At 41.6% G+C, this 12168-nt stretch overlaps 1 protein-coding gene across 1 annotated transcript in view; it reads left to right on the forward strand.

Moving 5' to 3' along the window:
• The window catches only part of ephb3a (eph receptor B3a), an 83045-nt gene that overhangs the window by 52830 nt on the left and 18047 nt on the right, over positions 1–12168 (forward strand). Inside the window, exons 7-11 of the mRNA XM_037682159.1 lie at positions 1351–1507; positions 1700–1808; positions 2715–2767; positions 3552–3674; positions 5473–5720. Coding sequence (XP_037538087.1) covers positions 1351–1507; positions 1700–1808; positions 2715–2767; positions 3552–3674; positions 5473–5720 — 690 coding nt within the window. The remainder of the gene's footprint in view (positions 1–1350; positions 1508–1699; positions 1809–2714; positions 2768–3551; positions 3675–5472; positions 5721–12168) is intronic.

Consider the following 12168-nt stretch of genomic DNA (forward strand, 5'->3'; position numbering starts at 1 on the left):
GTCCTGTTAGCAGCGTGGTCCTGTTAGCAGTGTGGTACTGTTAGCAACGTAGTTCTGTAATCAGTGTAGGTCCTGTTTGCAGCGTGGTACTACTAACACTGTGATCCTGTTAACAGTGTGGTTCTGATAGCAGTGTGGTCCTGTTAGCAATGTGGTATTGTTAACAGCGTGGTCCTGTTAGCAATGTGGTCCTGTTAGCAGTGTGGTTCTGTTAGCAATATGATTCTTTTAGCAATGTGGTTCTGTTAGCAGCGTGGTCTTGTTAGCTGTGTGGTCTTGTTTTCAGCATGGTACTACTAGCACTGTGGTCCTGTTAGCAGCATGGTTCTGTTAGCAGCATGGTCTTATTGGCAGCATGGTATTGTTACAAGTGTGGTCCTGTTAGCAGCATGATGATAGTAACGACCGGACAACGGACAATGAGTGTCCAACCGGAAATGGAGGGCGGTCATCAGCATTTGTTGTAGCTTACAGACAAAAAAGTTATTTCTTGTTATTTCCACTTTCAAAAACATATAATGCAACTTTAAAACCGATTCCCAGCCGTTTTTCACACTTGATGGGAACAGAGGGGCCTCGTCTGTGAATTAGATGAACAAAGACCTACTGTTAAGGTGTTTAGGTGTGAACTGCCAATCTACTTATGTGTGTGTGTGTCTTATGTGTGTGTGTGTCTTATCTCACTCAGCCTTATAACCTGAATCTCTCACTCTCTGCTCTTTGAATTGAGAAAGCTCCTCGGATGAGGAGCGAAACGTCTTCTGTTACAAATAAAGTCCAGTTGTTTTTGTATTGAACACTTTTTGAATTCATCATGTCCTGGATGACTGAGACTCTTCACCAGCTTATTTCTTGTAAATCACAATTTCACAAGTATTCAGCTTTAAAAGATGTTTTTAATGTTTTATATTTTTATTTTCATCTATGCAAACTTTAAAATGTCCAAAACATCCCTTTAAAAATAACTCTAGATAAAAAGAACAGCTAAAAATTGTACACATTAACAGAACAGTCAGATAAGTTTGTACAGATGTGATAACAGCGACACCAGCCAGCATCAGAGTACCATCTAAACAAGGAAACATGCAGACAGTCGTCTCTTGACAGAATGACCTCTACTGCTGACAGATGTCTGTAGACCAAAATATTTGATCATAGTGAGCAATAGAGTATATTTCTCTAAACACGACCACTTTTTTTTACTTTATTTTTAAGGTGATCCTTTAAAGTTTCCAATTCCAACCACTGTGGCCGCAATTACAGTATTAAAAGTGATCAAATTGCCTGTTATCAGTTATGCTTTGCTAGTTGAAGCTGAAAACGATGATTTGTTGCTTTGTTTGTTGTTAGGGCCAGGCGATGTCTCACACCGTCACATCTCAGCACAGCTCTGCCAAGGTGGACGGGCTGAGGGCGGCCACGCCGTACGTGGTGCAAGTCAGAGCTCGCACCGTCGCAGGATACGGACGTTATAGCAACCCTATGGACTTCAGCACCAGCCTGCACAGTACGGACTAATCCTCCCTGCTCACAGTCGGTTCTTGACGATCTGCTGCAGTATTTTAGCATTTTTGCTGCACTGGTTTTCTTAATGATGGTTCAGACTGAACGGCTTTTAGTGGACATCATGCATGCAGCACAGTGCACCTTTGATTTTCTTACCATTATTTGTTCATGTGTGTGTGCATGTCTGGTCCAGGTGACCCTCAGAAGTCGGTGCAAGACCAGCTGCCTCTCATCATCGGCTCGGCGTCCGCAGGTCTGGTGGTCGTTGTTGCCTTGGTGGTTATCGCTATTGTCTGCCTTAAGTAAGTGTTTGATTTACACCCTGACAACCTGAACTGCATGTTTCACCGTGTTAATTAGACTTTGAACAAAGAGGCTCATTAAAGTTTAAGAAGATTTCAAAGGGTGGGCGCTTTGAGCCACTTTAGCTGCGTTAGCTCCAAAGGGGAGCTCAGTATGAGGGAAAACAGAGCTGGTCTTCCTTGGCTTTTCTTTACACCCTGCTCTGTTGTTAAAATTTGTTTTATCTGTTATTTCTCTATCTGTTAGTTAAATATCTCATAAACCACTAGATTAATTTAAATGAAACACTTAAAAAGTAACCATTAGATGTACATGTTGGCGCAAATCCAATTCAACTGCCCATAGGAAACACAAAAATGACTTTTACTCAGCAAGTTTTATAGATTTGGAGCTAAACTTTGTTGTGTTGGTAGCTGAGAGTCATCCCCGCAACATACGCTGAGCACTGACTGATCACGCAAGATGTGCTTTAAAAACTTTAACATTAACTATTGGAGTCAGCTTTGTCTGTTGGCAAAATATCTCATGACTCGATGGACACAGATGGATTTCAATGAAACTTATAGAAAATAGTTCATCTATAACTGATTGACCTTTGAAGTCTAGTTCAAAAATGGCCACCACAGCTAAGCAACCTTAGCCAATAAAAAATGACCATAACTCATTTGAATTTACAGACACTGATCTAAAATGTGTTGTGGTAGTGGCTGAGAGTCATCCCCAGCACATACTCTGAACACAGAAAGGTTTGTGAATTTCACATACTGTAGGAGCATTTACAAAAAGAAAGAGCATGCAGTGGGTGCTGTGCATTTGTTTTTAATACTGGAGATGGGTTAATGCTCGTGGGAAGGCCTCGGCTGATGATGTGAATGTGACTTTTCTCATGTGCTTCTTGTCTACAGGAAGCAGCGCAGCGGGTCGGAGCTGGAGTACACGGAGAAACTTCAGCAGTACAGTGAGTTTGTGTGTTCACCTCCTGCTCCTCATGCCAGCACAGAAAACTGAATTTAATCTGTCTTACAATCACCTGTTTGAGCTCAGCGTTTGCTTTCTGCTAGATCAAAAGAAGGTGGACCACACCAAGGAGCTGTTGAATAAAAAAATAACATACAGCAAGGAAATGCTTTTAGTATAGGAGAAACAAATTAAAAACTTTTCCTTAACTATCTATCCCTCAGTGTACAGTTTACTGAAATGTTGGAATTATTACATAAACACACGTATTAATATTAAATCATTTTTGCTTCCACGGAGAGTTAACTGCTCAAAAACATCATGTTGATTACACGTAGCAGCAGTCTCCAGCCATGCTGTGAGGTTGTAATTATGTGTAGAGCTGCTTTAAGTTAAACACTGACACCAGTTTGCAAACATTCTAATGTCTGACAACATTTGTATTTGTACACATTTCATTTTACCAAATTTTTATTTTATTTATTTTTTTCAGCATTTTTATCATGCTGTCGTAGATTACCAAGCATCAAAACAACCAGCTGGATGTGATTTTGTAGACGTTGGAAACTAAACTGATGGTTGTAAACTAATGGGGGCCTTAAATTTGTGCTTGAATCGAGAACAGCGTTTTACTGGAACGGCCTGCGGCAGTTCACGCAGTAACTGTTGACGCTGTTTAGTTTATTAATGCTAGAAGAATGTCTTGCCTCTGGAAAACTGTTTCCAGTTGTCTCTGTCTACGTTTACACAACCAACATTGGAGATCTTTCATTTTTCTCCTGTAGTTTCCCCCGGAGTCAAAGTTTACATCGACCCCTTCACTTACGAAGACCCCAACGACGCCATTCATGAGTTTGCCAAAGAGATCGACATCTCTTGTGTGAAGATAGAGGAAGTCATCGGAGCAGGTAAACATCGACCGTGGTCATTTAAATGACAGACATTTGTACCATCGTCTCACTTTGAAGGGTTTGCTTTACATTTTTATAATGAAGCCACCTTATTCCTAGCCCCCATGCTGCCTTGCGTTAATTATAGGTGCAACTTCCAGTGCGGACCGAAACCGGCATTATGTATGAACAGTACGAGCTAATGTAGTTTCTCAGAGCATTGTGGGTTTAATTTAAACATGTAAGAACCTGTCAGAGCTCAAACAGGACAATATAATCATACCGCTGCCTGCTGAGGATGAGGGGTGAGGGAGGACAAGCTGAAGAAGTGGCTACAAATTACATCTACTAGCATATTTAGCTACTTTTACTAGCATATTTAGCTACTTCATTGACTCTGTTCTTCTGACGGTGAAGTGATGAACAACCTGAAAAGCTCTGAGGTGTATCAGTATCTACACAGTAATAAAGTCAGTCGTGTTTTGTTAAAAGATGTCGGACACAATCTTATTAACTTTAAATCAGACACAGAGCAGCCAAAGCCTTAAAGTTCTCCATCACTGAGCTTGGGTTAATTACAGATAAAATCATTAAACTGAAGATGAACAAATACTTTAATGCTGCTGTTTCCTTCATACACTTGAAATCATACCTGAAATTGTCGTCACTGTTTTCAATCCTTCTGAGGATCCAGCGTCTCTTCTCCGGTGGTTTATTGTCCAGACACAAAGTAGGATGCAGGTTTTCCTCCGTCGGCCGTTTGTCAACAAAGTGAAATGAACAGAGAGAGTTTTGGGTGGTCTCTTCAAGTTCACATTTTTCAGCCACGTTCTTCTTAACTCCTCATCTGTAGGTGGGAGATGGAAACTAAACCTCTTTTCACAGGAACACTCTTTGTTTTGTGTTCGTGTTCAAAACTCTGTTGTTGTAGCACGGGTTTAGTTTGGTCTGGTTGTTCTGCAGCCGTGAACACAACAGGTACCTGAACTCAGCACGGCTATTTTAGTAAACGTTAGAGTAGAGGTTTAACTTTAGCTAATGTACAGTTTAATCACTCTGGTGTGTTGTTTTTGAGAAGGAATTGTTTTATAATACTGAAAAACTATTGGATATTTGGCTAACAGTTACCATAGCCTGGAGGAAGAGTTCTGCCGTTCTTTATTCCACCCTCTTTGACAGTTGTTACGGCTGATAAGGTGCAGAACATCACTTCAAAAAGGATCAGACTCTCTCTTTAAGATGCTGTGAGAGGGCCAAACTCTCAGAAGGTGCATTATATGTGGGAAGTACTCATGTGACTATTTATGTTTCCTCTCTAGATTCAAAATGTGTTTTGTTTGTTTTTGTCCTCTCCAGCAGCATGTTGTGTCCAACCTTCACCTTCAATGATAGTCTGGTCCTGCTTGTTCAACTTTCATCCCCTCCTATCTTTTTTTTCTCTTTCTCTTTCTCTCCTTGTAAACACGTCGTGTACTCAGACACCAAATGCAAAACCCTCAAGTATTTTGCCCGTCCTCTGTCTCCGTGCACTGCTCCCAGGTTCCACACTCGATCCATACCGGTCACTCCATCTCTGCCCAACCTCTTCGACCCCTGACCCTGCACCCCCACAGTTCTTGTCATTTCCTCTCTTCTCTGAATTTGTCCCACAGTTAAAGCCGGCCCTCAGTTTTTTCAACTAAGCTCCTTCACTCCCAAATCCGACCAGTAATGCTCCCTCTCCTTGCATTTTGCCCTTCCTCTTCTTCCCCTTGCTCACTCAACCCCTTCCATCACCCTCCTCCCCCCCTCCCACCACCTTGTTCTCTCACCCCAGGTGAATTTGGGGAGGTGTGCCGCGGTCGGGTCAAGCAGCCCGGGCGCAGGGAGATGGTGGTGGCGATCAAGACGCTGAAGGCGGGCTACACAGAGCGCCAGAGGAGGGACTTCCTGGCAGAAGCCTCCATCATGGGCCAGTTCGATCACCCCAACGTAATTCGACTGGAGGGCGTCCTGACCCGAAGCTGTCCCGTCCTCATCATCACCGAGTTTATGGAAAACGGAGCACTGGATTCCTTCCTCAGGGTGAGTTTGTGGAAGGACGTGCCACTTGTTGCACCTCTGACAGGGAAGATTTCTATTGCTTCCTGTTGATATCAAAGCTGAGAGGAACGCACACAGACACTCAGCCGCTGCACCTTTGGGTTATCACAATGTTTTACTTTGTGTAAAAACGCCCTGAGGCGCTTTTTCGCTGAACGGTAGAGATTAAATGTGCAGCGGAGCGCTCGGAGACAGGCGTCTTTAGTTGATGTAACTGAGTGATGTTGACAGGCTTTCCGTTGTACAACCTCCTGGTGGAAAACTTGTCGCGCGCAGACCTTTGGATGAGTTGGTATTACAGAGTTCTTGTACAACCACAGAATACATTACCCTCAGAGCTCCTGTTCAGACCAAACCACCGGCACAAAGTGCTGAACAAAGATGAGTAATGAGAAGATGTCACAAAGTGCGTTTTCAGCTGCGTGGGAGCTTCTATGTGTAATTTACAGTCAGTAAAACGTGTTTTCATGCGTGGCTGCATTGTGGAGCAGTCTACTTGCTGGAGCTGTGAGACTAGAGGAGGTAATTTCACTCAAACTAGACCTCAGTGCTGTTTGGAGTAATAGCTGGCTCCAGATCTAGAATGTTTTCTCTAATTCTGAAGAGTGTCGTCATAAATTAATCTGTAATATTATTCAGTTTCAGTAGGTTTTTTTTTTTTAAACAAGTAAAAAGATTCCATTTTACTGCATTTTCTCTCTTTTATGTTTACATCGTCCAATTATAAGATATTTACACGTTTCTTATTTGGTTTTATCTTTTTATATTAAATGTCTTTGACCTTAACTGATAGATATAAAAACTGTCATGGAGAAATTAAAGATCTAAAATATCTTATACGCACTGGAAAACACACAACACTCTATGTTCATAGAGAATAAAATACACATTTTTAATATTTAATGATTTCATGAATGAATTAAATAGTAGCAATGCATAAAGGCATGAACAGTCTTAGATTACATCTTGGATTGGTTTAGTACATTGTAGATTAAAAAAACAAACAAGTCCTTAAATATTTCTGGTGCTTCAAAGAAAAACGTTGATGATGTTGGAATTCTGGTCTGCACGGACACGTCAAGATGTTTTTGTCTGTTATCGTCTGAACAGAGGAGGTGATGAGCTTTTGTCTCATTCAGAGGAAATCAATCTGGTCTTTTTTTAGTTTACAAGTTTCAGCTCGTCCACGTGAAACAGGATGTTTCTGTAAAAAGAAAAAGGAGCTGTGCACACTCTTGCAGCCCCAAGTATTGCGGCCTCATTGAAAATAAACATGTATCCTCAAGTTTTCTGTTGGAGCCAATAAATGCCCACAAATACTGTGATACAGGTTCAGATGAGAAATCAAAGGTTTGGTTTTATTACTTAAACCCAAGCAGGTGTTAAAAGAGTTAATACAAAATAATATTATACGTTGAGTGAATGTTTTAGTTTATCAACACAGGGAATTTTTTTAAGCGTTTCTCAAGGTGCCCAGTTATTTTTAAGTCTTTTATCTGTACGTAATCAGGTTATTTTTATTTTGACTCAGATTTACATTTGTCTGTTTTTCATTGGAAAGCACCTCATGTGGACAGTCATTTACAGAAGTCCCTCGATTATCATGGGGATTATGTTCCACACACCCTGGCGATAGGTGAAAAACTGTGAAGTAGGAACTCTATATTTATTTTAGTATTTATAAATATTTTAAGGCTTTATAAACCCTTCCCACACTATTATAATGTTCTAAACTCTTGAACCTACGTCATTTTAACAACAGACGTATATGTACTGTACAGTACTGCAAAGTTTTACTCAGCAGCTCTGCAGACCAGCAGCTTGGTTCCGGTCGGGCTCGGTTCAGGTTCTGCAGACCTACGCTGCATAATGAAGCCCACCGCCCCGTACAGGTTGATGTGCACGTGGGTAATATAGCTTCAGGATTATTTGTGACTTTCCTGCCAGTTTTGTGAGCTTCATAGATCGATCGTTACTTCGGGCTTTGCGTTGCAAAACTTTCCCTCCATTTCAGCAGAAAGCAGCATCCAGAAGCACTGTTGACTTCTGGGTAGTGTAGTTCTTTTGACTGGAGTTACATTGTAGGCTTATTGAAAGAAAACTACAAAAAGGCGGCGTCTGTCCGAAGTATTTTTTTTTCCGTTAACTTTTTATCCCGTACTGTCCCATTCACGTGAGTAATAGTAAAGTTGGCAATCATTGAAAAGCCATGAAAGAGTGAGTCCACGAATGTCGAACCGCTAAGTAGCGAGGGACTACTGTATACTGACAGTCTGAAATGTGAATCATTGGTAATCAGACAATGAACTAAATGTCTCTCCCTCAAAGATGAAACCAGCTTTTAGAAATGTTAGTTCTTACATCAAAGTTCATGCTCAATAATTCAGGTAAAAAAGGACTTCTTCAGTCCAAGGAGCCACAACAAACGCAGTCTTGTACAAATAGCACCTTCACATAGTGGTTCAACCAGTTTGATGGTGATGAGATGGTTTCTGGAGCCCACCCTTGACTCCTCTGAGGCAGCCATGTCCACAGGCGACCATCAAACTGGTTGAACCACTATGTGAGTGTGCTGTTTATAAGACTGAGTTTCTTGTGGCTCCTCGGACTGATGAAGTCCTTTGGATGAAAGACGAAAAGTTTCAACACAAAGAAACCGTCCAGTGGACCTGATTTAACTTTGTTGGGTTAGTTCTTACAGTTCCCTGAGCCAGTAAATTGGACTTAAACTCATTAGCTGTAGCTCTGTAGGAGTCCAGCCTGAACTTCTTTCATCCTTCTCACTCACTCCTCTCAGCCAGCTGTCACAAATAGCAGAAGAAGAAAAAACGGCCGGGTCTGTGCACTCCTCACCCCCTCCCTCCGGTGTCACACTGCCTATGACTCAAAGGAACTGGAGTTCTACTCTAATGAGGAAACGACTGCGTTAACACACACGCACATGCACAGTTACTGTCTGAACGCATCACATATGAAAATAGGAACTTCAGGTCCCTGGAGATATGTTTTTTTATTACACACATGGTCTGTGCACATGTAGAAGCTTTCCAAAGATACAAAAATAACCCCCGTCCACTTTATGGGGGTGTGGGTTCGAAGGCCTGCAGTGAATCATGGCTGTTTATATACATCCATCCATCCTGGCCTGTTGGGCTGTCCCTCTTCAGTGGAGTGTGCAAACTACAAAGCAGAACCTTCACAGTTTTTTATGGTCACACCTTTTGGGTTTTGTTCTTTTTTACTGTGGAGTCAAAGAAGGCGCAATTGTGTAAAAAAAACCAACTAATTTTTCTTTTAATGAATTATTCAGGGCACAAGATAAAAGCATGCTGTGCAGCTGGATTCAATTCTGCAGAAAATTCTACCCGGTTTTTAATTGTTTATTGACGTTGCATTGATTGGTTCCAGCTTTGCCACGAACAGGTCAGGAGCCTCCACAGGTTGGGGGGGGGGGGGGGGGGGGGGCGCACTGATTTATTATAATCTTCAGTTTGTGACACGCTTCTCGAATGTGGAGAATTGTAAAATGAACCCTGAAAACCCCAGTCAAAGATTGGTTTCATGCTTCTCAAACACTAACAAAAGAGGGCCAAAATAACTGCTCATAAAGTTTCCTTGAAGGAGTAGAGTTTTAAACCAAGATCATCTTATGATGATGATGATTATGATGATGATGAAGGGACAGGGTTACAGCTGTTTGGGTTCAACCATGAAAGGTGCTCTTCTGCTCAATGTGTTAGCATTCAGAGTATGTGTTGAAGAAGACTTTCAGCTACTACCACATCAAGCTTCAGCTCAACATCTGTAAACCTGACAGAGTTTTAGCTGTTTTTGTCGGCTAGGTTTGACAGCCCTCATCTATGGTCATGAGCTTTGGGTTGTGACTGAAAGAACGAGATCACAGATAAAAGTGGCTGAAATGAGTTTTCTCCGCAGGGTGTCTGGGCTTAGAGATAGGGTGAGAAGCTCGATCATCTGGGAGGGACTCAGAGTAGAGCCGCTGCTTCTCCACGTCAAGAGGAGCCAGTTGAGGTGGCTCGGGCATCTGGTTAGGATGCCTCCTGGACGCCTCCCTGGTGAGGTGTTCCGGACACGTCCCACCGGGAGGAGACCCAGAGGAAGACCCAGGACACGCTGGAGGGACTATGTTTCTCGGCTGACCTGGGAACGCCTCGGGATTCCCCCAGAGGAGCTGGACCAAGTGGCTGGGGAGAGGGAAGTCTGGGCCTCCCTACTTAAGCTGCTACTCCCGCGACCCGACCCCAGATAAGCAGAAGAAAATGGATGGATGGATGGATGGTTTGACAGCCATCTTTAATCAGTTTGACTCAAATAATTGTAGATGTATATCCAATAATTTGGGAGTTTCATTCAGTTATATTCAGTGGTTCACACGATATTTTGCTAACAGGGTTGACAAACAGTGCCGAAGTTTTAAGCAAACATTTATATTATACTATGAATTAGTCTCAGCTACTACCACATCAAGTTTTAGCTAATTCTTGAAACAGTTAACTGGATTATATCCATTTTTTTCTTTGATATGGTAAGTTGTGGTGGCCATCTTAAGGCAGGTTGGCTCCAAATATTAATCCATGTAGAGCTACATTCATTGATTACATTTTAAGAGTTTCATTACAATCTGTCCAGTGGTTCATGAGAAAATTTGCTAACAAAAAGTCTGATTTGACTAAAGGCAAAATTTAAAAACAGCTATCATGCCATTACTCAAAGTAAAGTTGGAGAGTACTCTCAGCTGCCAGCACACCGAAGTTAAGCCCAGATTCTGTGAAATTCAGAGTTATAGCCATATTTGAGTTTATTAAAGTTGCTTAGCTGTGGTAGCCATCTTTAATGGATCCATCCATCCATTATCTTTACCTGCTTCTTCCTTTTTAGGTCGCAGGGGTCACTGGTGCCCATATTCATATGAGAGAGGTGGGGGACACCCTGGACAGGTTTCAAGTCCATCACAGGGACACATAGAGACAAAGGAGACAAACAACCATTCACTCTCTCACTCATGCCTGGGGACAATTTAGGGCAGGAGCGGGCAACCTTTTTTTTCCCCAATTAGCCAAATCAAGACATTTAAAGTAATTAAAGGGCTGCACAGAAAATTGGAAAATACATTTTCTTTAAGACTGATAATTAAAGTTTTTTCAGGCTTTGTGTAAACAGGCTCTTCTGACAATACATTTGTTTTACTGTATATATAAGCAACAACTTAAGAAATAAGTTGTAGGCAATATTAATCCAAATTTTATTTTTATATGTATTTGTATACAAGATGTTTAATTTGGACTTCCTTAAGTTTCATTGAATAACTGCTTGTGCGCATCATCTTATTAAACGTTGTTGCTCTTGTCCTTTAAGAATCATGGGGGTCGGATGGTGATTTCCCTTGGGCCACTTTTGGCCCGTGGGCCACATGTTGCCCACATCTGATTTAGAGTTACCAATCAGTCTAACATGCATGTTTTTGGTCTGTGGGAGGAAACCAGAGTATCCGGAGCATGCACGGAGAAAACATGCAAACTCCACCCAGAAAGGCCCCTGGCCGGGATTTGAACCAGCGACCTACTCGCTGAGAGGCAACAGTTCTACCAACTGAGCCACCGTGCTGCCATCTTAAACTGAATTGATCCTAAAAGTTAATCACTGATTAATGTTCATTCAATGATTACTTTATCAAATTACCCAAAAAAGTTCAATCTGGTCCTCTGGACATCAATGTCCAGAGGACCAGATTTAACTTTTTTGGATTTTCTACTTGGATTATTGAGCATGCATCAGGATATTTATCAAATTACATTAAAACCTGTCCAGTGGTTCATACAACATTTTGCTAACAGACAGCATCAACCCCCAGCCTTCAGCTTTAGGTCTATTAGAGAAGTATTAGAATATTAGAATTAGTGTTAGTCAAGTCAAATTTATTTGTATAGCACATTTAAAACACAAACTGTTACCAAGTATTAGTATTAGAAGGATTAGAGATCTCTAATTAAAGAACTTTGTTTTTGAAAATAAAAAAATGTAGTTTGGTCGACGGCTGCTTTTGTTGTAATATTCATGAGAAATAAATGCAAACAGCAACTTTTTCTTTGAAAATATCTCCAGGTAAAGTCAGTTCCTGCGACTAACTTACTGACTTGTGTCAGAAAATAAGAGACGTGGTAATTCTTTGAAGTCAGAGTTTCAGCTCGCTCCTAGTTTCTGTGTGAAGTCAGGTTTGAACGTTTACTACAACGATCCAAAGTCTAATTAAACTGTTAGCGTGCTCCATAAAGGTCAGCTGTCAGTGAGTGTCAGCAGCAGCTGGGAAGGATTTTGACAGATGTCCTGTTTATGTGGCCTCACTGACTGATCACTTCCCTCCAACACACACACACACACACACACACACACACACACACACACACACACA

The sequence above is a fragment of the Nematolebias whitei genome, chromosome 9, assembly GCF_014905685.2.
Source record: "Nematolebias whitei isolate Nwh7 chromosome 9, NemWhi1, whole genome shotgun sequence".
NCBI lineage: Eukaryota > Metazoa > Chordata > Actinopteri > Cyprinodontiformes > Rivulidae > Nematolebias > Nematolebias whitei.